This window comes from Rhinichthys klamathensis, unplaced genomic scaffold (genome assembly GCF_029890125.1).
Source record: "Rhinichthys klamathensis goyatoka isolate OS25496 unplaced genomic scaffold, OSU_Roscu_1.1 h1tg000605l_1, whole genome shotgun sequence".
NCBI lineage: Eukaryota > Metazoa > Chordata > Actinopteri > Cypriniformes > Leuciscidae > Rhinichthys > Rhinichthys klamathensis.
Genome location: NW_026607060.1, coordinates 870,609 through 895,823, shown reverse-complemented (window position 1 = coordinate 895,823; position 25,215 = coordinate 870,609). Strand labels below are relative to the sequence as shown.

The window sequence follows — 25,215 nt, the reverse complement described above, 5'->3', positions numbered from 1 at the left end:
GTAAATGTAAGAAACTAATTTAAGACGCACAAACTGGGTGCCGGTGCGGTGAGACATACATGCTCGGCCAGATTCGGCTCGAAGTCGTTCATCTTCGGATATGGCGTCGCGCGCGATGTTGCAAAAAGTGCCGTGCACACCGCCAGGCGAAATGGGGTCTTGCGCACGACCGCCCACACCGCAATTACGTCATTTTTGCCGCGCACACCTTCGCGCTCGTGCGGACGCGTCGAGTATAAACAAGGCTTTACAGACACTCCAGTGGTTACTCAGCCGTCTTCCTCTGCACAGCCAGAACATGCGGTGCAAAAAGGGGGAATTCTCTCTGATGTAGAATCTGTCTTACAGTACAACAGAACAGTAATTGCTCAAGGCAAAATACAAAAGGTGGCCTTACGGCCACAACGTTCTCTGGATTTATAGCTGCTCTGGCTCTATGCAAGGGGCTGAGGCATGGCTAGATAACAGTTGCGTGGAGCGAGCGGAGAGAGACAAAGTGTTAGGAACAGCTGTATAGTAAGTGCATCATGAGGGCTATGGCCGGTGTCAGCGCCAGGGTGTACACTGCCGTGCAAAGGCAAAAGACCGTAACTTCGTGTTTGGTCGAAAATTAGTTTTTTTATATTTTTGGCACATTCAAGACCCCCTTTATCATGTGGATAAGTATCTTGAGTCAATTCCGTCGTTTTTTCGAGAAAATAATGGGTTGTCTTAACAGTAACTTCCAAAAGCCCGTGAGAAACCAAGGCAGAACACCGTAACACCAGTTACCGCTCTTTGGCTTTGTTTTGGAACGCTCATTTTGAGTTACGGTACTCTGCCTTTGTTTAGCCGCGCGTCAATATGAAGTTACGGTGCTGGCGTTCTATCAAATATGCTACCTTTCAGATTGTACGGTGTTCTGCCTTTGTTTTGCTCTCCATTAAAATCTCCGAAATTACGATGTAGCCGGTGTACTTTGTACAGCTGCCATCAGTCCCTGTAACTTCTGATGTCCTCAGATCTTTGTCCAGCACAAATGCGGTCAGAACATTTAGTATGGTCTGAACCCGCTCCATATGAAAAACGTGCGATAGGCTATCCATCGCGAATGATATATGCAGAGTTGACAGAAAAAAATGTTACACACGCCGTAGCAGGTGAATACAACAAAGAACTAAATCCCCGCCTCACCCAGATCGGGTTGAAACAATCATGCATCTAGCTGGCAGAGTGCCAAAACTTCGCCGGCGCCTTCAGCTCCGCCCTGAACACGGTCGAGCCGACGCGCGACTAATATATCACAGAGTGATAATAATGAAGCAACAACGGTATATTGGTGCATACAACATAATGCAGCAAGAATTGTCGGTGCATACAACATCAGACAAGCTGTTACAAGCGGGTTGTACCTACAATCACACTGTCCGGAATAAATCCGCGGGACGAGCGAAGTGCACTGCACAATAATAGGGCAGACAGCTGAAACCACCGCTACTGAAAAGACGCAGAACACAGAAGGTTGTGCTATAAATGCATTAGTCGTCTAGGTAGTCCAGAGCGCGCTCCCCACCGAGTCTCAAGATGGAAAGCACTGCGTTCATACTTCGTACTTTTCGTGAACGTACGAGGAGCATGACACCTTCGAACACGAATATACTATAAACGAGTCCCCGGGTCGAATGTGCGCGAGGACCTGTTTTATCGTGATCATTTTGAACGCGCGTTTATCAAGTCTTATGCCACTCGGTACCAATTGAAGATCTTACCGCTATGGAGGTATTTTGCCATATCTCATGTATTAATAATGCCACCAGAATGCAACCAAAGCACAGGGTAGTAATAAGTAGATGTCTATAAGTGTAAATCATACAAAATAAATGCCATGATCACTAGATTTTATACAGGTGTTACTATAATGATTTTGTTAATGGTGATCAGCAACCAAATATTGATAATGTGGAAGTTACTGCCTTTTGCCTTGGCATAACTTCTCACTTTTTGCTGACAATGCAAAGGCAGAGTGTACAGTAACTTTAAAATAGTGGTCAAAAGTCAAGTTTGAGCTCAAGATTTTTTATGTAGATAATTTTTATTACTAAAACATCTAATTGCCAGATTTACAGTGTCCTACCTAAAATTAATTTGGAGGGACAACTGAAAATCTTTAAAGTCATTTTTCTCAGTTCCAAACTCTAGCGAGTTAAGGTCTTTCTCATAATTTTTTTATTTTGTAATATTTTGTAACTATTGATGTAATATTAACCCTTACTAGACAGAACTTACTAAATGTTATTTTAAGGCTATCGTTGTTATCATAGAAATGTTTGTATAGAGTGATAAAAGGCAAAATGGTCAATAAATTAGAAGTTCAGGTATTTTGCCTTTGTATGACCCATCATTGTTTTGCAGATAATGCAAAGGCAGAATACAGTAACTTCCGAATAGGGGTCAAAGGTCAAGTTTGAGCTAAATATTTTTTAATGTAGATAAATATATTCATTATGACAACTACTTGGCAAATTTTCATTGTCCTACCTATCATACAATTGGCTGGACAACAAAAAAACTTTAAAGTCATTTTTCTCAGTTTCACACTCTGGTGAGTTAAGGTCTTTTGCCTTTGTAGGGCAGTACAGTGGCTAGTGTAAGCGACACTACACCTTATGAAAAACAACAGCCAGCCAGTGTTAAACATAGAAGGTGAGAATTTTTTGTAGCACCAGCGTAAGTAGCGTAGCATAGCATACGCACACACCTCCTCACAATGCAGCAGCACAACCAGAGCGCTTATCATAGAAGCGATAATGGTGGTCACGCCGTTTCTCAAGGAAACAGTTACGACAGTAACTAGACCGTTCCCTTTGAGAACGGTCACTTCAGTATCACGTCAGCTTGATCCTTCGGGAACAGAAAATCCTGCCTTGTGAGAGGTGAAGGTCTGGCCGAAGGTACCGGGCTAAGGATACACAAATCACAGAGTAGAACCACATCCAATAGCGTCGTTCCTCTAGGAGTGCTCACAGCTGATAGGAAGGGCCAGACCAATGAGCTGCTCAGCTCAAGTACACCCGAATTAGTAGCTGTAGCGACAACAACTGTGAGCAAGCGCGGTTAGATCAGAATAGCCAGTTGCACCGAAGGATACTGGGCAACACAACAGCATAATCACAAATCAGTATGTAAATGAGCACATTGTCAGCAGCTGTAGCGACAACAACTGTGAATATACGCAGTTAGATCAGAATAGCCGGTTGCACCGAAGGATACTAGGCAACATAACAGCATAATCACATATTAGTATGTACATGAGCACAGCGTCAGCGGCCATAGCGACGACAACTGTGAATATACGTAGCCAGATCAGAATAGCCGGTTGCACTTAAGGATACAGGGCAACATAACAGCATAATCACATATCAGTGTGTACATGAGCACAGCGTCAGCGGCCGTAGCGGTGACACCTTTGAGCCCACGTCATAGTCAATAGCAAGACTAGGAGATAAGTAAAGTTAATTACTCACCGAAAGCACTTGAGACGTGATTCATGGCGGCACATTGAACTTGCACATCCCTCAGTACAATCAGCCATTATAGGCAGCACACGAAGAGCTGGTCTGTTTGTCCGCGACTGACCACTGAACTGAGACCGGAGGGTATGCATCTTGCGTGAGTGGCGGGAATTTCGTCCTCCTTACACCGACCGACCACTGCACTGAGACGGGGCTGTTTATCGTGAGAGTGCTGGGAATATTTCACTCCTTGCACGACAGACCGCTGCACTGAGACAAGGGCTGTTTATCGTGAGAGTGATGGGAATTTGTCTTCCATACACGACAGGCCGCTGCACTGAGACAGGGGGCTTTTTATGTTGTGTGAGTGCTTTTCTGTACACCGTAGCCTCTGAGGCGAGGGGCTGCTTATCGTGTGAAAGATGCATACATGAAGTGCCATGTGGGACCTGTGCCGACATGAGGACACTAGCTGCATTCTCCGTGCTCGGCTCGTAGCTCTACCACGGGGGGAGAGCATAATAAGCCGGATTCTTTCTGTGATGCTGCTCTGCGTCATGGGCGGAGGGGAAAGCATGAAACTGGCAGGCCATTGCAGGTATAGACCACGGCTCAGTGCTGCTCTAAGGCAGGGCTAGCAACACAGTATTGTCCTGAAGGTTTCCTGTCATTTGTTCAGACGGACTCGCTCCTTAAAGTATTAGTTCACCTCAAAATGAAAATTTCCTGATAATTTACTCACCCCAATGCCATCCAAGATGTCTTTCTTTCTTCAGTGGAAAAGAAATTAAGTTTTTTTAGGAAAACATTTCAGGATTTTTCTCCACACAATGGACTTCAACGGTAACCAAATTGTTGAAGTCCAAATCAATGCAGTTTCAAAGGGCTTTGAAGAGCTTCAAAGGGCTCTGCACGATCCCAGCTGAGGAATTGGCTTTATGCACAGCTGCACTACTTCCTGAACTTTAGCCAGCTCCTTTGTTTCCTGTCTGCCATTATTGGACAAACTGATTAATCCAGGTGTGCCTGGCCTCAGTAACAATAATCAGGCACACCTGGATTAATCAGTTTGTCCAATAATGGCAGACAGGAAACAAAGGAGCTGGCTAAAGTTCAGGAAGTAGTGAAGCTGTGCATAAAGCCTATTAGGGTCTTATCTAGCGAAACGATCGGTCATTTTAAAAAAATAAATACAATTTAGATAATTTTTAACCACAATTGTTCATCTTCTGCCTACGTTCAGCGTGACCTTTCCAACGTGATTACGTAATGCCTGGCGCGTCGCAGACCAGCACAAGACGAACAATTGTGGTTAAACATTTTTTTTTTTAGAAAATGACCAATCGTTTCACTAGATAAGACCCTATTCCTCAGCTGGGATTGTGCAGAGCCCTTTGAAGCTCTTCAAAGCCCTTTGAAACGGCATTGATTTGGACTTCAACAATTTGGTTACCGTTGAAGTCATCTGTGTAGAGAAAAATCCTGAAATGTTTTCGTCAAAAAACTTAATTTCTTTTTCACTGAAGAAAGAAAGACATGAACATCTTGGATGGCATTGGGGTGTGTAAATTATCAGGAAATTTTCATTTTGAGGTGAACTAATCCTTTAAGGGCATCGTCCAAGCTGAAGTGCCGCGGTCCAGGAGGCATCTTGAAGAAAATATTTCATACTCGCCGGTACACTACAGGAGAACGGCAATCCTTTTGGGCTCCGACCCTGAGGAGCGCGTACGTCAACAGCAAGCTGGCTTCCTGTAGCTGAAGGAAAAGATTCTGAGGCAGGCAAAAATGGCACTCAGCGCCGCCCGATAGTGAACGCCATTGGTGGGCGTATTCTCGCCTGCAAGATTTCATAAGGCTTCAGTAGATTCGAAGAAGGAGGGATAACCCTGCAGCGCCACATAACGGTGACACAGTGTCGAGAGACTGACTCGAAAGGGAACCCAAGGCTTTGTATTTATCAGCTTTTTTTTTCCCTCTCATTTGATGTCATCTTAGCTGAAAGGAAGTGGTTAAAGGGTTGCAAGCTACTACACTCAGCAGGATGTTTGCTAAACATTACTTAAATTGAAAAGTGTTTGCTTTATCAAAGTGTGGAGGTACACACACAGACATTTCTCCCTACAAGACAGTTAAACAGTGACCCTGCACTGGTCTTGTTAGCATTAGTTAGCAGCCTTTAACCCTTTAGGCGCCAGAGGTTTTTTCCTAAAACGTCCGATTTTGACATCTTAAATTTCAAAAGGCTATATCTTAAAAGTGATAAAAGATAGAGACTTTCTGTAAATTAGAGAAATATTTAGGATGACCCAAAGTTTATGTAGGGATTACATTTTCCCATCTAATTAACATATTATGACGTCATATGGTGGCGGCAATCTTGGATTATAGAATTTTCATGAAAAGTCACGTTTAAATGACAAAATGCAGCACTTCTTTCCCCCCCAGAATGTCCCTCACCTTCTGTATGCTATATTGCACAATACTGAATGCTCAGGTAAATAGTAAGTGGTAAACAAACTGTGTAAATCATTACTAATAAATGGTAGAAACAAACCGAATGCATGTTGCGGTTGGCCTTTTGCTGTAGAGATTTTACATTTACTACATACAGTAGGCACTCTGATTCCATGTATGGGGCACATATATATTATTCATATATGACACACAAACACAAGTAGACAAGACCTGTTTAGTTCAAAAGCTCACTCGCCACGGCAAGGCACAGATCATGAGTGAGATGATGAGCAGCGCGGCCAGATCTGCCTCGCGCGCCGAGTGTGCACAGCTCGGACTACTGTCATTCCCATTGCGACTCCCCACCCTGCCTCCACGTTTCCCCCTAACTGTCCTATGAATACTTCGACCTCGTCTAACATACCCAGTAGCATTAGACAAAGTCTCCACCACAATACTGTCGCCGCAATTGCGGAGAGGCTCTGATAAAATGGCTCACTCGCACACTAGCTCCGCTTTTGTTCGCACTGATTCAATGCGCTCTAGCTCGAAGATTTTGTACAGAAGCATGACACTTTTTTGAGTCGGGGATGAAGTATGACATGTCTGCCATCTAGTGCCATCAACCAACTGCCACCTGACATCAGAAATGCTTCGTCTATCACAATTTTCAAAACCAGACTCAAAACTCACTTATTTACATTGGCCTTACCTGCGTTTTAATTGTCTTACTGTGCTATGTCTGTAATTATAATTGTATTTATTTTATTTTTATTATTTTCTGGCTATTGCACTATGTACAGCACTTTGGTCAGTGCAAGCTGTGTTTAAATGTGCTATAAAAATGAATTTTACTTACTAGTGGAGGGAAGGTCGAACGAAATTTGACACCCTATTTGACAGAATCAGACGTTTTATTCAGTGCCGCATCTTGTCGAGTAAACTCGACCGTGGTGCCTAGAGGGTTAAGTGTATGGTCTCAATTAGCAGAGCTTCAAGGAATTTGGTGCAAAAACTCATAAACCCAACATACGCCACCTTTACCAGAGTCCTTGTAAACTTCAGTTTCTTAAATTCAAATAAGGCTTATTCTCAGTGGAGCCGTAAGATCAGCACAGTGCTGTTTTTCTAGTTTGGTGTAATTCCTTTGTGGTTCAGACATTGGAAAACAGAAGGCTTTTTGTTTTGGTGAACATGACCCAATGTGTTTTTTTATTTAATTTTTTCTATGCTTTTGATGACACATCTTCCTCCTTTTCTCTTTTTGCCAGGAATGGAGCGAGAGAGGAAGGTCAGTATGAGATTGCACCGTGGAGCCCCTGTCAACATTTCCTCCTCTGATCTAACTGGCCGACAGGACACCTCGCGCATGTCCACATCACAGGTACCAACTTTATGACATGAAATACTCGCCCACCATTGCCTGTGTGTTTGGCAGCAGTGTCTGTCTTTGGCCCCAGCTCTGCTGCTCTTAAATGGCCCTGTCTTTATTTCTTCGCTTTGGATAGAAGAGATAAACAAACTTCTCCTCAATTGTTTTCTAGCAAAGAGGCAAAGGGGATAGTGATAGAGACTGATAGCCATGAAAGAGTGCTCAGATGGAGCTTGCGACTGCTGTGGCCTTGTGTGAAATGGAGCTGGTGTCATGGTTTACAGTGCTGTTAGCGCTCTATTATGAAAGTACTGAGAGGTGTTTTGGGGCTATATATGCTGTATAGCTTATCTAGAAATTTGCGTTCAACAGTGAAATAGACAGTTATGTGAATGGATGTAGAAGACATCTACAAAAAAGTAAAATACTCTGTAATTTACCTTGATAAATAACTTGGTAGGATTTAAAGATTAAGGAAATAGAAATTCATCTTCATTCCCTTTCTACTAAATTTTATTAGGCTATATTAAATATTATTATTTGTATACGTTGTTTTTATTATGAAATATATGTGTATTTATATTGCTGGGCTCAACAATACGATTTTTTTCTTCTAGTTAAGGCGAGACACGGCAGGCAAAAACAGTTTTTTTTTTTTTCACTGGTCAATTTTGAGATTTTGGGATATTTGTCTTCAATAACATGTCGTCTTTCAGACCTGTCGTGAAAAAGTCCAAAATACACATTTAGGTCTTTATTTTACGACACTTTGTCTGTTTGCGTCCGTAGATTTCTCATAAATTCATCAAAAGTTGGCGATATAAATCATCCCGCTGCTCCGCGATCGCTGTCTGCACCCTGTCATCACACACACCGTTAGAAAGCTCTCTCTCTCCTGTACAATGCTGTCAGATCCAAATATGGTCATTTCCTTTTTATCAGCAACCAATCGTGAAAGTAAAAGGGTGCAAATGCGCTATCTCATTGGCTGATGCTAAATCTTTAAACCCTGTTTTCTCAAAATGACTTTTCTCTCATACACCAAGTCTGAAATCTCCACTTCAGTAGCACTTTCCAGTCTTGTACCTAGTTATATTATGAAGACACTTACAGAGGAATTTGTAAATATATTATTCCTAGCCTGATTTAGATAACATTTTATTCCAAAAAACATGGCAAAAATATATTTTAAGGCTATTGACAGTATATTCTGATTTACATTAATATCCATAAATCTCTCTGTAATTTTTTCCCCATCTAATATGTGAACACAATGAAAAAATAATTTTGAACTTGGCTTTATCCAATACTCAGATTTCATTTTTTTATATATGCAAATTAGCACATATTTAATTAGATAATGCCTAATTTGCATATTTAAACATTAAATTACAGAAAACTTGTAATTTTTTTCTCATCTTATCAACTGGGAAAGTTTCATGGTGATATCTGCTAGTTAAAATAATTACCCTATTCACCTGTAGTGTCTCGCCTTAATATTATTATTATTATTATAGTTTATATTTTTTTTTAATGATTGTTAGGAAAAAAGTATTTAAAAAAAAAAAGTATTTGTTATAAGTTTTTTTTCCAGCTATATATGTAAAAAAAAAAAAAGTGTTTTTGCTGGAAAATTATGGAATCCAGTGAAAAATTTGCCAGTTTGAAAAATTTGCCAGTTAAAAATGTTGCGTTGCTGACATATTTACATCAGTTAAATTTGCAAAACAACATTGTTCAAAACATCACGAAACGCCAAAATGTTACATTTGCAAAGCATCAATACTGACGTACATAACTTATAATTGCAAGGATAGTTGAAACTCAAGCACTGGCCCCGGGCCTTTGGGCCATCCTTGTTGTTGAGCCCTGTATTGTGTAACCAACCACTGCCACATATTTCAGGTCTTATTTGCATAGAGTTGTTTTTAAAACTTGTCACACATTCTTGACATGCTGCTCAGAGTCATAATTCTGTCTATAGAGTCTCTGGTATATTTGGAATATTTGCTATGTTAATGCATTTTTGCGTTTTTTTACCACGTTGTTTATTTTCTTCACAAATAAATATGTTTCCCCCCTCCACCCACCCACCCACCCACTTCAGAATAGCATTCCCTATGATCACCATGGCAAGTAGATGCTCGCCATGTTCTGGTATGAGAGGCAGCATTGGGTGAGTGACAGTTGGGTACAATGCCTTTTTCTATTTTTATTTATTTATTTATTTTAACCTGGACTACCTCCACTTCCCTGCATTGAGTAATATGCTCCCTGTCCCACATCACTGCTGTACGGCTGTTATGCAGCACATCACTCACACACAATGAAGAGAGAATTCACTACTTCATTCCCAAATGTAAGTCAGATGAAGCAGGCAGATCTTTAGCAAATGCTGTTTAAGTGTTTCATTGAAAAACAACATGGTGTTATTCAAAAATGCACCACATTCGGGCACCAGAAGTAAAATCCCTGTTGATTTTCTCAATAGAGAAACATAAATCTACCATCAGCTCTGAGATCCTCTTGTGAATATTATCAAAAGAATGTTGTGCAAACAATGTTGAAGACCAGCACCCAGGCGGTCACTTTCTGATTTTATTGATCAAATGTAAGAATTTGACATGAAAGATGATGCATACTTTTAATACGATAATAAAAATTATCTTTATAAAAATAAATCACTCTCTGGGGTAAATATCACAAATACGAAGATTTAAGTATGTAAAATCTGAAAATATTGCTTCAAAATAAATATTTACACCACCAAAACCCCCGTCCCGTACACAGTACATACAATTTGCTATGTACTGTACCTGATAGGACCCAAGCCCCCCCTACACCTTCCCACCCCCCACAGAAAAAGCTTTCTTCGGGATAACTGAGGCTTCATAGACTTCTATTCAAACAGAATATTATTTAGGATTTTGGGTTTTTTGCTTTCACCAAATATTGTTTTTATTCTTAATGTCTCAATAGTTTTATATTGTTCCTTCATTTTGCATTACAAACTCTCTCTCCACCTCCTTACACGTATTTTGAGTGTGATTCATTGGCCAAAAAATAGAAAACAAAATAGTTAAAGATGACTTTGACGGATATTATTATTATTATTATTATTATTTGTATAGCTATCACCATAAAATCGTGATTGTGATTTATTTTGGCCACGATAAAAGTGTAGTAAAAAATCTTGTATCGTGACAGACCTGGTTCTTCTGATTGGTTTGGTTTGCAGCTTAGACTCGCAATTGAGGAATTTGAAATGACTATAGGGAAAATGAATGGGAAAAATGCTTCTGGGACCAGGGCCATTGAAAAATTGGGCGATCACTGTTCTACACCGAAACCACCAGTATTCATAGCTGGGATGCTTGCGTACTTGATTCCGGCTTCATCCCGGTTAGCAGTTTATGACCTCACGCCCAGTCTAATGACTCGAATGGTATTTTTAATCCTTGCAGAGAAAGTAATTCATAACACCAGATGATGTGATGCGTTACTCACAGATGGACAGTACTGTGTTCCTCCGAGCCATTTTTAACTGAACTGAACTGTTGGGCTGTTGCTTTTGTTTTTCTCTTTTTTTTTACAAAAAATGTGCTGAAGCATCAGTCTCAGATGCTCCAGAAATATTTCCCTGCTAGAAAAAACTGCTCAAAACATAATAATTGCAACTGTTGATGGGTTCGAGTATGCAATTGCACTATTATCCTCCCTTTGCTTTTAGTCAGGTAAATGTCTGGCCGAGATATCTTCATACGTGCTCAAATTTGATCAGATCAAGAGTTAAGAGCTAAAAAAGTACTAAGTTCCCATATGCAGGTATGCCCACCAGCCCATAAGTCCCCACTGTCCTGAACAACTGCTAGCAGCCTGCACATGATCACCATGTACTCAGATGTATTTAGAAAACCCAATAATTGATTATTTTAATCTGGTGTTTGGAGAGCTTATCAAAAATCAGTCGCTGAAGCACAAATGCCGTGCAGCAGAGCGCTCTTGATTGTGTGCTGTGCAGCGCTCTCTGCCTGTGACTGTGTGTTTCTACACTCAACTCGGTGATGTGTCAGTAACCTCTAGTTGCCTGAGTGTGGATGCCTCTCTCTGTCTCACTCTTTTAACCCCGAGTGCTTGTCTCTGGCATGCAGTGTGACCATCCGGACTGTGGTCCTGTGCCCACATATCAATGCAGCTTTACACTTACAAGCCTTTTTGCTTTCAATTGTTTGTAAAAAAGTGTAAAACTGCTGCTCATGACCTCAGTTTACAGAAAACTGCCACCACTTAATTTATTGTTTGTGCCCTGAAAGAAATGTTTACTTGTAGTCTCAGATTTGCTGAACGGCTCACCTCTTCAGCTCTTTTGTTCCCTCTGTAACGTCAGAGACCGATTCACCCCCGCCCTTTTGAGAGCAACCATCACATGATTGGCCCCAGAGTCCTGGTGTGGCCCCTGCACTGCCATGCCTTTGACGGAGGATCATGAAAAATGTATCCACCTAATTAATCACCTCAGATTTTATGCATCTGAAGATGCCAGACACAATTAGATGTCGCCCCTCCCCCATTCGTGAAATTGCCCGCCATTTGTGTTCTCCAGTGGAAATCAACAATACAGTGTATTGTTTTTCCCCTCCTTTGTGTTTGGTGTTATAAACCTTGTTCCCCCCACTCCTGCCATATGCCCTCTGCTGGGGCAGGCCATGGGGGAGCTCAGAGGATGGTCCCAGGACCACCTAAAATATTTAGGACTAGGACAGTTAAACCCCTGTTAAGAACTAGTGATGCACCAAAATTTCAGCCATCCCAAACGGTTTTGACTGAAAATGAATTTACCTTTTTGGAAGGCCGAAATCGTTGAACAAAACAATGATTAAATTATCTTGTGCACACAACATGGATAAGCTACAATAGGAAAACATGTTATCTTGGGCTGGGGTTGACTATATTGATTTCTCGTTTTTAATCGATCGTCATTTTCATGAACCGAGACGTTTCAGTCATGCTATTTTTTTTTAGTTGATGCATAAACACTAAACCAGCCTAAATTAGCCTAATCGTAGCACGCCTACCATCCATTAATTGCAATAAGCTTTGTTACTTCTGATATGAAACAAAGTCAGATCTTTTAAATGGTCAATTTTATATCAAAATTCAAAGAAATGTCGTTTTGGCGCTCTTTAATGTTGAGTGACAGATTGCTGTATCCAGTGTTGATTTATTAAATACATATGATTGATTAATTTCGGTGTCAGTTTTTGGCCAAATTTTCGTAAAATTCATTTTGGTGCATCACTAGTAAGAACTGTATATTTTTGAGAAGTTAAATTGACCCAGGCTTAGTGTTGGCAAACAAATCTGATTACAACCTTTCATCCCAAGGGCACAAAGCCAAAATTCATGATGAAGCTGAAAGCATGACATCATGAATTTGAAAATGGTGATTCTGAGCACTGAATAGACTGTTTACACCTGGTATTAAGTGAAATCTATCTCTGCTGACCCGAGAAAAAATAAAAGTCTTGTGCATGTTTTAAGTGCACTTTTATTTTTGCTTATAAGTCATATATATAATCAGCAAAATTTTAAACTTTTGTTTTAGTGCTGTGTTTGATTGACATGTGAATAGGCGGTCCTTTGAGGTTGTGCACGATGCTGATCTTTATACCAGATTGTAAACGGGGGTCTCGGAGCCATGATTTTAAGTCGTGGTTATCCTACACATTCCCATGACATAGACTGAGATGACTCATGGGAATAGGGGAACAATGGCTAATACTATGTTCACACAGCAGAATGATATAGTTGTCAGTCCTGTTCGGAGTGTTAAATATGATTCATTCATGCACAGCTTGTAATGAAAGAAAGTGAATTTTATATTCTATAACCAAATACTATATTAAATATGGACAATCTGAAATATTTGTAAGGCACAACCAAATTTATAGAGCATTTTAAGTTGATATATGCTGTATGAACAGAACCACAGTTGACAGCTAATGTCACATTATTGACTTGAAGTACACTGCCTTTTTTTCTTTTCTTTTTTTGAAAGAAATTTCAACATTTTATTCAGCAGGACTCAAGGAAAATTGATCAAAAGTGACAGTAAAGGAATTTAAATTGTTCCCAAAAAATTATATTTCAAATAAATGCTGTTTATCGAAGAATACTGAAAAAACTATCAGTTTGCACAAAAACATTATGCCGCACAACTACTTTAAACATTGATGATAATGTTTCTTGAGCACCACGTTTGAACAGTAGTGTATCTGATTCAAGTTCAATTTCTTTATTTACTATTATTATCTGTTGCTGTGGTTACAGGCATTATGCAAGAGTTACAGAAGGGATTTGGTGACGCCCATGAAGACGTCATGTCCTTTTGACGTCACGCCAAAAACAGTTGTCACTCCCAAACACTGACTGTGTGAACAGCCTAAAATTTTTAATTGGGCTGTTAAAAAAAATGTCTCAGGAAGCTACTGAGATATTCTCAGCAGCAGTTTGCTTTTGTATCATGTGGCGCTTCTAAACTAATGTGTCGGTCTCTCCTCTCCACCCCAGGCTCTTTCTCGCGTCACCCCAAGCGGCCTGCAGTCTGGCGTACCTCGATGAGACCCTCCACACGCCTCAAGAGCAGACCAACCACAGCCCTGATCTGCACTAGGGCTTCTCCAGCAGCCTCTAACCATGTGAAATCAACCTCAGCAAATCAAATCGAAACAGAGACTTAATTTCCTCCTCCCTCTTAATGCAATTAAACACACTTGAGAGTCACGCAAAACTTGAGAGAGATGGACAGTTTTTGGTTTTCTTTTCTTCTTTTGTCACATACACCACACAAACATTTCCTCACATCCACACCTACTCTAACTCCAAAAAGACACATCAGTTGTGCTTGTTAACATCACTTTCTGCCAGACAATCGCTGGCAAGGTGGGAGGGGCGGGGCGGGGGGCGTGATTCTCGGTCATCGCTGCCTTTGGCCCTCTGACACACACCAGGAGGAGAGGGCCGTCCTCCTGCCGTCCAGAGGCCTCTTTGCAAAGCAGAGCGTCTTGGCTAAAACCATGTATAATGGCTCTGATAGTGTGACTCACCCTCTCCTGTTGCAAAAAATACTTTTACACAGCTTGGAATGCAGCTGTACTGATAGCCATTGACTTTTTTTTTTCTTAACGTAACATTTTATTTTTGTCTTTTTGTTTATGTACAACAGAGATTCAATTGATTTCACACTGGCTACAGTCTTTTGCAGATGAATCTTATCTTTTTGTTCGTTTAACAGCGTTAAGCTTAATGAATCATGCAGAATTGAATAGAATTGTTTGAAAGCCTGTTCGTTAATGTGGCAGGATGAAGACAGTCACTTTTATGTCTTTTTGTAGTTTATTATACGGAAGGCCAGGTGGAGAATCATACAGCAATGGTTCGAATAGTTGTTCCCACAGTACCACCTTTATACCGTTACAGCTTTTTAGATTATTTTTTATTTTCTTTGCACCAAGCAACCTGGCCCTCTTTATCAACTCTAGGTTTGGTCATTGTTTTTTTTTAGTTTGTTTTTTTATTGCATTCCCTTAAGCTTTTCTTTTGTTTCTCGAAAGCTGTGAAATGCCTGTATTGTAGAGTTGTTGATGTTATTAATGTTGCTGTTTGTTTCTTTTTTTACCCCCTGAACTTAGCTTAGTGCTTTTACAGTAACACAGGCACACGTGGTTGGGACAAGATTGTTGGACAGCGTCACGAAAATACATTTATAGCAGATTAGGAAGTCTAATAATGAGAAAAGGGCTTCGTTTTTTTGACCAGAGGGTATAAACTTGGAAAAAACTCCTGGTATTCTGACAGGTTTGGGAATATGTTGAAACAAACTGGCACTTTTTTTTCTTTTCACATTTGTGTTTGGGTTTGGAATGCCAGCTTGTCTCGATGAGAGAACACCAGCCATTATTTAAGCCATGCCTGGTTTCTTTTTGATTTTCTTTTGACTGAAACTTTTAAAAATTGAGATGCAGGTTTTTGTTTTTCCTTCAACTTTATTTACTGAGTATTACCAATGCTTTTAGTACTACTTTTCCCTTGTTTCAGAAGTGTGGTCCCTTGACTTACTGGTGCTATAAGTCACAGAGGACATGGAAGGTGAGCTTGCCTGTCCATATCATTCAGCATAGTAGAGCGTAGGCTTTTTCTGTAGTCATGGGGTGGGGGGTCTAGTGGTGAAACTCTGAAAATTCTGGTGTCATGTATATAGGATGTTTCTAGTGATGGCAAAGTACCATTTTTTTCATAGCCACTGTCTGTGTGTGTGTGTATCGTGTGTTTGGGGAAAAGGCTAGTGCTTAGAGAGGTGAGAGGGACTTTGTTCCGTTCTAGATTTGATAAGTTAGTAATTTTCTCTCCACTGGTGGTCTCACAGAAACAGCCGCTCCAGTACTGGTGGTGTTTAAATGTAGGCACAAGTACACTTTGTCGGGACCGAGCTATTATGGATTTCTCCATTTCATTTTTCTGGTTCATTCTTCTACACACGACTGCTTGGCCAGTCCTTCTGCATCACACTGTGCTGTATCAGGTGGAATTATAGAAATCTTCCTTCCCTGGAAGATTTTTTTTCCTCATTTGTATTGCCACTGTATTTGTGTATTTTAAAATGTGTAAATAAATTAAGTACTTGTAAGTTGTATTCGTTTTTCTTTCTCTCCACCTCTTAAAAATTAAAATGTTCCCTTCCCACCCCTCATGTCGTTCCCAACCCGTGAGACTTTTGTTCGTCTTTGAAACATAAATTAAGATATCTATAATAAAACCTGGGAAATTGAGTGTGTAACACAAACTTTAATACTTCAAAAAGTTAATAAAGAGATCTCACAAGTGGACCTTATGATTCGAGCGGTTTAATCCAAGTCTTCTGAAGAGACGTGATCGATTGATCAGCGCACATAGAGCTTCAGAAGTTGACGTATACAAAGTTTTGGTGGTATAGATAGACTTTAATGGCGGAACAGAAATCCCTTAGGCTTTATTAAAAAGATCAACGTATTTCGATGATGAACGAAAGCCTTATGAGTTCAGAAGGACATGAGGGTGAGTATGACTATTGTCACTATGAAATGGTTAAGCGGTATACCAAATGTCATTTGTACAGTATATACATGCCTCAGTTTGCCCGTGGAGAAATATTTGAAAAGACAATTGCGACATGTATTCAACATTTATTGAGCAGATTTGGTTTTATGTTTTCGGCACACAGAGGAGAGCTCATTATCAAATAATGCAGTCATTCTTAAATTAAAACTAATGAAAAAATCAAATAAAATACAAAATATTTCCCAGCCTGACTCAGATAGGCACCGTGGAAGGGCAGTTTGGCAGATTCTGGGGTTACTGAGTCTAAATTTCTCATAGCTGCACTGAAGATGTATTATTATTTTTTTAATTACAAATATTCAATCTGGTAAGTAGTTTAACCAGTAGTGGATCTGATGCTGGTATAAAATTAGAACGAATGCCACTAGGCAGTGCTGTCAAACCTAATTTCTATTACAACAAAACAATGGGACACACTGCATGCTTTTCTGTCATCATTTTCTAAAAATAAAAGAAACAATTTCACCACGATATCAATTGAGAGTACTTTTCTTTCAGGTTTTCATTCATTTTAGGTGCATTTTTGGTGAATATTAAAAATAAAATAATTTGTTGAGATTAAACTATTGAACAGCTCAGGTTTGTTACATTCAGAGTAGGAGAAAAAACAGGTAAATGCAAATATTGCTAAAGGACTCTTCAAACGAAGTCATAAATGCAGAGATTCCTGCTCTCTACTTCACTACGCTGACAATCTCAGCATAGCAGTGACAAGTTAAAAGTACGGTGTCAGAAAAGGAATTAACAATACAAACTAATACAATTATATTGAACTAACATAAGCTATCCAGCGGACCTGATTCTGTCCTTTGACATTGAGACCTATAAGGTGAAGCGTGGCAGTAAGTGGCAGGTGCCAATCCAGCAAGATTACAATAGCTTTCTATCAGGAATGTTCTAATAATACTAAAAGAATATAACAGTACTGATCTTTATGCAGGAAATCATGGCATTTTCAGATGTCTACTTAAGCCAGTGGACCGCATTGCTCACAACGCACAAAAACAAAGCATTTCACATATTGCATGGGGTCCCAAAGTATAATCGTTTAGAGATAGGGACATACTATTACAAAAGCGCGTAAACAGAAGGTGCATTTTGTGTGAGAAGTGGAAACTTCAGATATCGGATGTCTCTCCTGATATCAATAAGTATGATCAGACTTTCTGTTCCTGTGATAGCAGTCTACTTGAGTTTTGTGATGTTTTCTTAGTCAAAGGCGCTGTAATGATATTTAAGTCACCATGTCCTTTTTTAATGGAATGTTGCAGTATTTATTATAAATGGTTTATCCGTGCACATCATTATTTAACTAATCTGGCATCATAATCAAACAATTTTTTTTTCAAAATTTCCCTACCTCTTGTCCCTTGCAACACGCCTCCTCTTTCTCAAACCCTGCAGTTTTGGTGTAACCATGGTGACCAAGCAATATTCAAGTATTGCTTATATTTAAAAGGGGCAATTAAAAGCTTGACTCATTTACTGTTCCTTTCGCTTTTTGTTCTTCTAGAACTTTCAGCTGTGTAAACCAAAACTGTTGCACCCCTCCAAACTCATGAAAGCTGCTCTTCCAAGTTAATCTATCACACTCTCAGTGTCCGGTTTGTCATATATGGACTGATTGACCGGCAGAAAGCGCTTTCAAATGTATTCCGATTGGCTAAAAAAAGCTTCTGACCGGAGACAATTTTTCTTTTACTGTTTATGTCTGTCACGGAGATCGGTGTGATATCTCAGTAGTCATTTCAGTAGATAAAATAATTTTCTCCAAACCATTCCATAAGAAAATCGCTTACAGCACCTTTAACCTAGTCAACGTAGGTGTAAGTCAAAGAAATGTCTGTGGTTTTGAGCTACAGACGTACAGAGAGTGGCTTGTCCAGATCTCTGTGTGGCAGTGCAAATGCGATATTTTGAACAGCATGAGTGCAGTGTAGGCCTCTATTATTGATTAAATATTCATCTGTCAGTAAACAGCACACACATCAGGATATCACATCAGACTACACACAGTGACACACATTAACACTGCAACTCTCAATCTCCTCTTGTTTGTGTCTTTACAACCTTTTCGTAAGCAGAAAAGGTCAAAGCTTTGATGTCCTTCAGAGGTCAGATTCTGGACTACAGGCGACGTTCATCTTCTGCCCATCTTTAACTTTAAGAAATGTTTCCACTTCTGTTGAATCCTCCACTACACTCTCAGGTCTCAGATCACCCGAGTTCTTTGGCTTTTCTGAGTTTCCACTGGTCTTGTGTGGCTCCTCTATGGGTGGCGTACAGGAGTGATTCTTTGCCTTGACTGTCTCTCCAGCCTCCACTGCAGCCTCAGGTGCCTCGGGCTTCTTCTTTATGAACAGGAAGTTGCATATGGCCAGCACTAAAGCTGACAACACAACCTCAATCCCAGCCAGCAGGAAGACATACATGTAATTCTTAGTGAAGTCCAAAAGGCGCCCTTGACAAAGTGAGAACAAGGTTTCAACGGCATTCAAAGACTCAATAGATTACAGTAAAGTGTACCAAGGTTTAATGATTAGGGATGTGCAAGACATGACATGCATAACATAACTGACTAGTTGGTGAGTTGTCAGTCTGCTTTTGTTAAGGCTGATTTAGTGCACAAAACCTTTAGTCCACATAAAAAATTAGAAATGATGTTGTATAAATAATTTATATAAGATATATACGATAAGAAATACAGTAAAAACAGTGATATTGTGAAATATAATTTTCTTAAATATCTTTTATATACATATTAGGGCTGTCAAATGATTAATCGTGATTAATCACATCCAAAATAAAAGTTTTTTTTACATAATATATGTGGGTGCATTGTGTATAATTATATATATAAATACACACACATGCTTGTATATATTTAAGAAATATTTTCATGTATATACTGTATATAGATTTATATATAATTTATATTATATATAAATATAAATATTTTATATATAAATTATATTTTTTTCTTAAATATACATGCATGTGTGTGTATTTATATATATACAAAATAATTATACACAGTGCACCCACATATATTATGTAAAAAAAAACTTTTATTTTGAATGTGATTAATCGTGATTAATCATTTGACAGCCCTAATACATATATATAATTTACATAAATAACACTTGCAGCAGAACATGTGCATTGTGTATTATGCATTTTTGTACCACGGCCATATAATGCTCCTTCCTGTTTTTAGCTTTTCGAAAACTAAATTCACATATAAAGTAAGAGGAAGCTAACCTACAGTATCAGCCATTTTTAGTTTAAAATGAAATTTCAACACTTACCAGCAGATGGAGGTCCGACCAGCACAGCAATGGCTTCAAACAGGAGAACTAAACCAATGGCGCTTGAGAACTTCTCTGTACCCACAACAGCCATGAGGACCTCAAACTGCAAAGCACCAACCATGCCATAAGAGATGCCGAAAAAGATGCAGAACACCACCAGAGAGGAGTAGTCTTTAGACAAGGAGCCCACCAGATCTGTGATGCCATTGAATAAGACAGCAAAACTGAATAGGTAGACGCAGCGAGGACGAACCCACGAGAGTCCTGCGATGATGCCACACGTGGGCCGTGCAAAAATGTCAACGAAACCCAGAATGGTAAGCAGGAGGGCGGATTTCGTGTCCTCGTTTCCCAGCTCTTTGGCATAGCTCACCACAAACACTGGAGGCACAAACAAACCAAGCACCATAATGGAGGCAGCGACGGTGTAAATGACAAAGCCCCGGTCTCTGAAAACACTGAAGTCCAGCATCTTGGGTTTGGGTTTTGGTTTCTTGTCGCCATCATCCGGTGTGTTTTCAAATCCAGGGGTCTCTGACATCTTTGGTGGGAGCAAAGGCCTCATTAAAGCCCCACAAGCACAGCAGTTCAGCAGTATCCCTCCCAAGATGAGGAAGCCCCCTCTCCAGCCATATTCATACTGAAGGACCTGCCCCAGAGGGGACAGACAACACAGAGCCACCGGACTCCCAGCCGCTGCCAGGCCGTTAGCCAGCGGACGCTTCTCACTGAAATATCGATTCAGCATAATGAGTGATGGCTGAAAGTTCAGAGCCAGTCCAAGACCTGGAATCAGAGAATAGAAATGTTTACATGTCACTGGATAGACATCAGTCACTCAATAAAGGAGTAAATGAAGTACCTGTAATGACTCCTATACACAAGTAAATGTGAATGATGCTCGTGGCAAATGATGCCAAGATCATTCCCAAGGATGCAAAGAGGCCGCCCACCAACATCACTGGACGACACCCAAATCGATTCACTAAAATGCTGCATAAAGGCCCTGCGAAGAGTAATTATGTACATCTGAACTGTCTGAATCTGGTTTGAAGTTATTTACAAGACATGAATGGGGTAGTTCACCCAAAAATAAAGATGCTGTTCCAAACATGGAACACAAAAGGAAGATATTTTGAAGAAATGTGTTTTTTGTCCATACAGCGAAAGTCAATGGGATCCAGTCTTGTTTTATACGCATTTGCCTTTCATTACATGCATGGACAAAAACAGTTCAGACATTCTGTTCCCATGAAGAAAGTCATACAAGTTTGAAATTACATAATAATGACAGGATTTTCATTTTTGGGTCAACTATACCTTTAAGACTTTGTTTGATTGGTGGTGAAGAACATACCAGTGCCATAAAGCATAGCCAATAGGATGGAGGAGATCCAGGCTGTGTCACTGTAGCCCACCCCAAACTCTCGAATCAGCTCCTTGAAGAAGACACTGACGGCCTTTGGAAAGGCGTAGGAGAAACCTGTGATGATGAAGCAACCAAAAAGCACAGCCCAACCCCAGCCACCATCAGGGGCCTTCACTCTACTTCCTCCGTCATCCAGTGCCACTCCACCCATGATGCTCTACTGCTCTGTGAAAAGATCAGACAACCACACACATGTTATTAGGGGAATAAGTTGTAGTATGCAAGTCAAAAATAATGCCTTCAGGACCCTTTACCAGAAATCCCATTCAGTCAAATGACAAAGTAGACGAGTTGTGTCGTGTCTTCTGCTGCCTCTGTGAAGAATCACTCTCGAAGTCTTGGGTTTTAATGCCAGAAGACATCAGAGATATAAAGTCTGCAGAGCAACTATAGAGTCTGTCTTTGCAAACTCTTATATACAGTTTTCCATATGCTCTCCCTTAAGGCGTGGCCAATACATTTCAAACATGCCACTATTGTTTATCAACTTTTTACCATTTTTGGCTATGACTCCAGTCTGTTTAGGCCCCAACCTATTAAGTGGAACAAGAAGTCTCAGCTCATCCCATATTTTCTCCAATGTCAAAACGAGAGGCTCAGCTCAGCATATTGGAACACATTCCATTCTCTTACTGTCAAATACATGACTATATTATTGTTAACATAAATCCCATTGATTAGACTTCTCGTCGCTTGATAAACTTAAGATTGAGCCACTGTAGTCACTTGGACTATTTTAACAATGTCTTTATTAACTTTTCTGGGCCAGCAGATGCAATTACCTAGCAGCCTATGAAGGACAGAGACCACTCTCAGATTTAATCAAAAATATCTTAATATGTGTTCCGAAGATGAACAAAAGTCTTACGGGGTTGGAACAACATGAGGGTGAGTAATTACTGACAGAATTTTCATTTTGGGGTGAACTAACCCGTTAAGCGTTCTTATAATGGTTTTCTATGGGAGGAAAATTCTTAACGTGTAATTAAACACGTTGCTTTCATATTCTGGGCTCATCTGATTTTTTGTATAATATACCCTACTTTATTATGATTTTAGTATCATAATAAATTTAGCATAATAAATGCATGCACAATTATCCGTGAACTTGATAAATGTTGCAGATATGTTTTGCTATGCACAAACAAATGCCTTTCAACTTATGTGTGCAAAATTCTGAATTAAATGAATGTGCAGCAATTTGTACAAATAGAGAGTCTGTAGGCCTATATGTGTTGTAGCCATTAAATAAGCGCATTTAGTTTCATATTTGTTAAAGGGATACTCCACCCACAAATGAAAATTCTGTCATCATTTACTCACCCTCAAGTTGTTACAAAATATCTTCCTTTGTGTTCAGCAGAAGAAAGAAACTCATACAGGTTTGCAACAACTTGAGGGTGAGTAAATGATAACAGAATTTTCATTTTTGGGTGGAGTATCCCTTTAACCATATTATGTTATTTTTTTCCCCATCTATGTTGATTATGAAAAGTGAACAGCATGAGTAAGATAGGATGCGCAATATATCGTGAGACATGGAGTGGGTCAGATATGATTTTGACCACTTCAGTAAGTTTTGTTTTGTAGAAAGCCTTTCTTTAAAGTTAATTTCGTGTTGTATAAATTGTATCTTAATTTTAATAATTTTTTCATCAAAAAAATTTGCCTGGATTTAATAAATAATAAGCAAATATAGCAGACAATATAATCATGATGCCGGCGCGGTCACTTGGATTGCACTGAACTGGAGCGCACCTTATCATAAATTAACCGAAACTTAGCGTATGCCTCACAGACATGAGAAATATATCTATAGAAAGCTTGAAGTGCCTTCAAACGAAACAATTAAAAACAAAAAGAAATAGGCTACTCTCTAAATTTTGTAATCCATTGTGTGCATTTCTCTCTTTAGGCGCACGTTCACTACGGAGATGGCGATCGTCAACTTCATCTTTGCAGCCGACACTGACAGAGAAAACAGTAGTTTATTGATAAAAATCAATGCACTCTTGTCACCGGATTTACAAATGCACATCTTGCTTGTTGCATGCACACATATTATGTCGAAATAACATTATTAATAATAAATCTTTAAGAATATTTGATTGAATGATGAATGTTGTGCTTGTTCAATTTAATAAAATTAAAACTATAGGCTATATATATATATATATATATATATATATATATATAATAGGCTATATATATACATATATATATATATATATATATATATATATATATATATATATATATATATATATATATAAAATTGCATATATATATAATTGCGCAGCTCCCCCTGTCAATGATCTAGCACCTCCTCAGCATCTGCGTTAAAAATTATCTGGCGCTGCCCCTGCTGACCATGTTCAATCAGTGTGAACAATTGCGGTTATATTCAGAGATTTGATTATGTAGGTACCTTGTTTGTTGGTGTTTTTGAAGCATAATACAAAAAATGATCAATCAGTGTTTGTTGGTGTCTGTTGGGGCAGTGTGAACAGTTATTTTTCATCATTCTAAATCCAACTGTTTTGTCACCGTTGTCTGCGGTGTGAATTGGCCGTAATATGACATTCTATGCGTCTGTCAATCATCATTGGAGCGCCACCCTCAGGCTGAATAACGCAAGGACAATAGAATTCTGCCAAAGGTGTGTCTGATGTGTTCAGCGATTGATTAGAATATAAAGCTTACTAAATGTTTGTCATAAACTAGTGCTCAGAAGACTCAGAATCTGCCCTACCCAAATTTATGACCAAGAGCCGCTACAACTGAAAAATTAATTAGAGAAAATGTTATTATGACTTTTTATGACATTTTTAGGTTATCTCGTTTTTATTATTTTGATGAGTGATAAATCTCTGAGCTTCTTTGTATATTTAAAATGTAGCCTATGTAGCGTATCATTTTGTGTGTCTTTTTATTTATTTATTTTTTACAGTGATGACTAATAGCTACTATATTGCCACACACTTTATTGTTGACCAGTAATAATAACCTAACTAGTAGCCTATTTGGTAATGAAAGCTATTGCCATGGTAGCCTACATTTTGTAAGGAAATGGTAAATTTGAGGAAACGCACAAGCCAGCACATCTGCTGATCGTTCAGAATATTCCTTGATTCGGCTCAAATGAACTGCCTGTCTACGTCTGAACTCACCTGGTTAAAATGGAACCTTAAATGCCCTTCCTCATCACGTACAATGTCAGATGCGCAATAGCGGCACTTTTACGCGGTCCGACGCATTTCTGTAAAACAAGCCTCTAATAACTTAATCTTTTATTCAGATCAGCTAGTATAACACTATTCTTTGTTTTAAACATTGGATGCCTTTTCACAGCGTCAGAGTGTTCCGTAATTCTTAGCTACGTAATATCTCCTAGTCACCTGTTACGTTTGTAGGCTATTTGGGGAATATATCAAGGGATGCTGCATGGATGCGGGACAGGCTCATGCGCAGTCCACATTTATAATGAGATGCAAGGATATTTAAGTTCATAAATACTCAGTACATAATTTATCATGCATGATATCTATATATACACAATAGCCTTATTATGAAATGAGGCTTTATGTGCAATATGTCGATTTTTTAATAATCAATATAGCCTACATATATGCAGATTAAAATTTCTTAGCACATCAGCTCCGCTTCATTAGCCTACATCAAATTAACATTTCAACGAGGTCCTACAAGATCTGTGCAAATATTTATCTTTATCTGGAGAGGCTAATAAACAGCCTTAAGCACTAAAACATGTTTATCCAAATCCTTTAATTGCCATTTATGTTTCCTGGATGATATAAACTAAATGTAAATGGTACTTACTAAACAAATGATTCTCTTCCACCTTCAGATTTCAGTTCTGATCACCGGAACACGCTTCTAGCAGAACGTACGACAACATAGACGTAAATAAAAAAGAGAAACGCGACTATCCGGTGTTCTGTGGACTGGGTCCTAGAGTCTGCTGTTGTCATGTTCACC

General features: G+C 39.3%; 2 protein-coding genes across 5 annotated transcripts in view; one reads left to right on the top strand and one right to left on the bottom strand.

The window, feature by feature from the left end:
• Positions 1-16,006, top strand: part of csnk1da (casein kinase 1, delta a) — a 59,306-nt gene extending 43,300 nt beyond the window's left edge. Inside the window, exons 8-10 of one of the 2 annotated variants that reach the window (XM_056240627.1) lie at positions 7,220-7,332; positions 9,428-9,496; positions 13,891-16,006. In XM_056240627.1, coding sequence (XP_056096602.1) covers positions 7,220-7,332; positions 9,428-9,460 — 146 coding nt within the window. In that variant the 3' untranslated portion in view covers positions 9,461-9,496; positions 13,891-16,006. The remainder of the gene's footprint in view (positions 1-7,219; positions 7,333-9,427; positions 9,497-13,890) is intronic. The other variant, XM_056240625.1, reaches the window with a different exon arrangement.
• Positions 16,007-18,022: 2,016 nt separating this feature from the next.
• On the bottom strand, positions 18,023-25,215 carry slc16a3a (solute carrier family 16 member 3a). 3 transcript variants are annotated; one of them, XM_056240649.1, is made up of 5 exons: positions 25,057-25,215; positions 21,145-21,381; positions 20,650-20,793; positions 19,785-20,573; positions 18,023-18,937 (listed from the first exon to the last, which is right to left on the bottom strand). In XM_056240649.1, the coding sequence occupies exons 2-5, from the start codon at positions 21,365-21,367 to the stop codon at positions 18,585-18,587; spliced, it is 1,509 nt and encodes a 502-aa protein (XP_056096624.1). In that variant the 5' UTR covers positions 21,368-21,381; positions 25,057-25,215; the 3' UTR covers positions 18,023-18,584. The 3 variants fall into 3 exon arrangements, with proteins under 3 accessions (XP_056096624.1, XP_056096625.1, XP_056096627.1); XM_056240650.1 differs by lacking the exon at positions 25,057-25,215 and adding an exon at positions 24,387-24,604; XM_056240652.1 differs by lacking the exon at positions 25,057-25,215 and adding an exon at positions 21,471-21,544.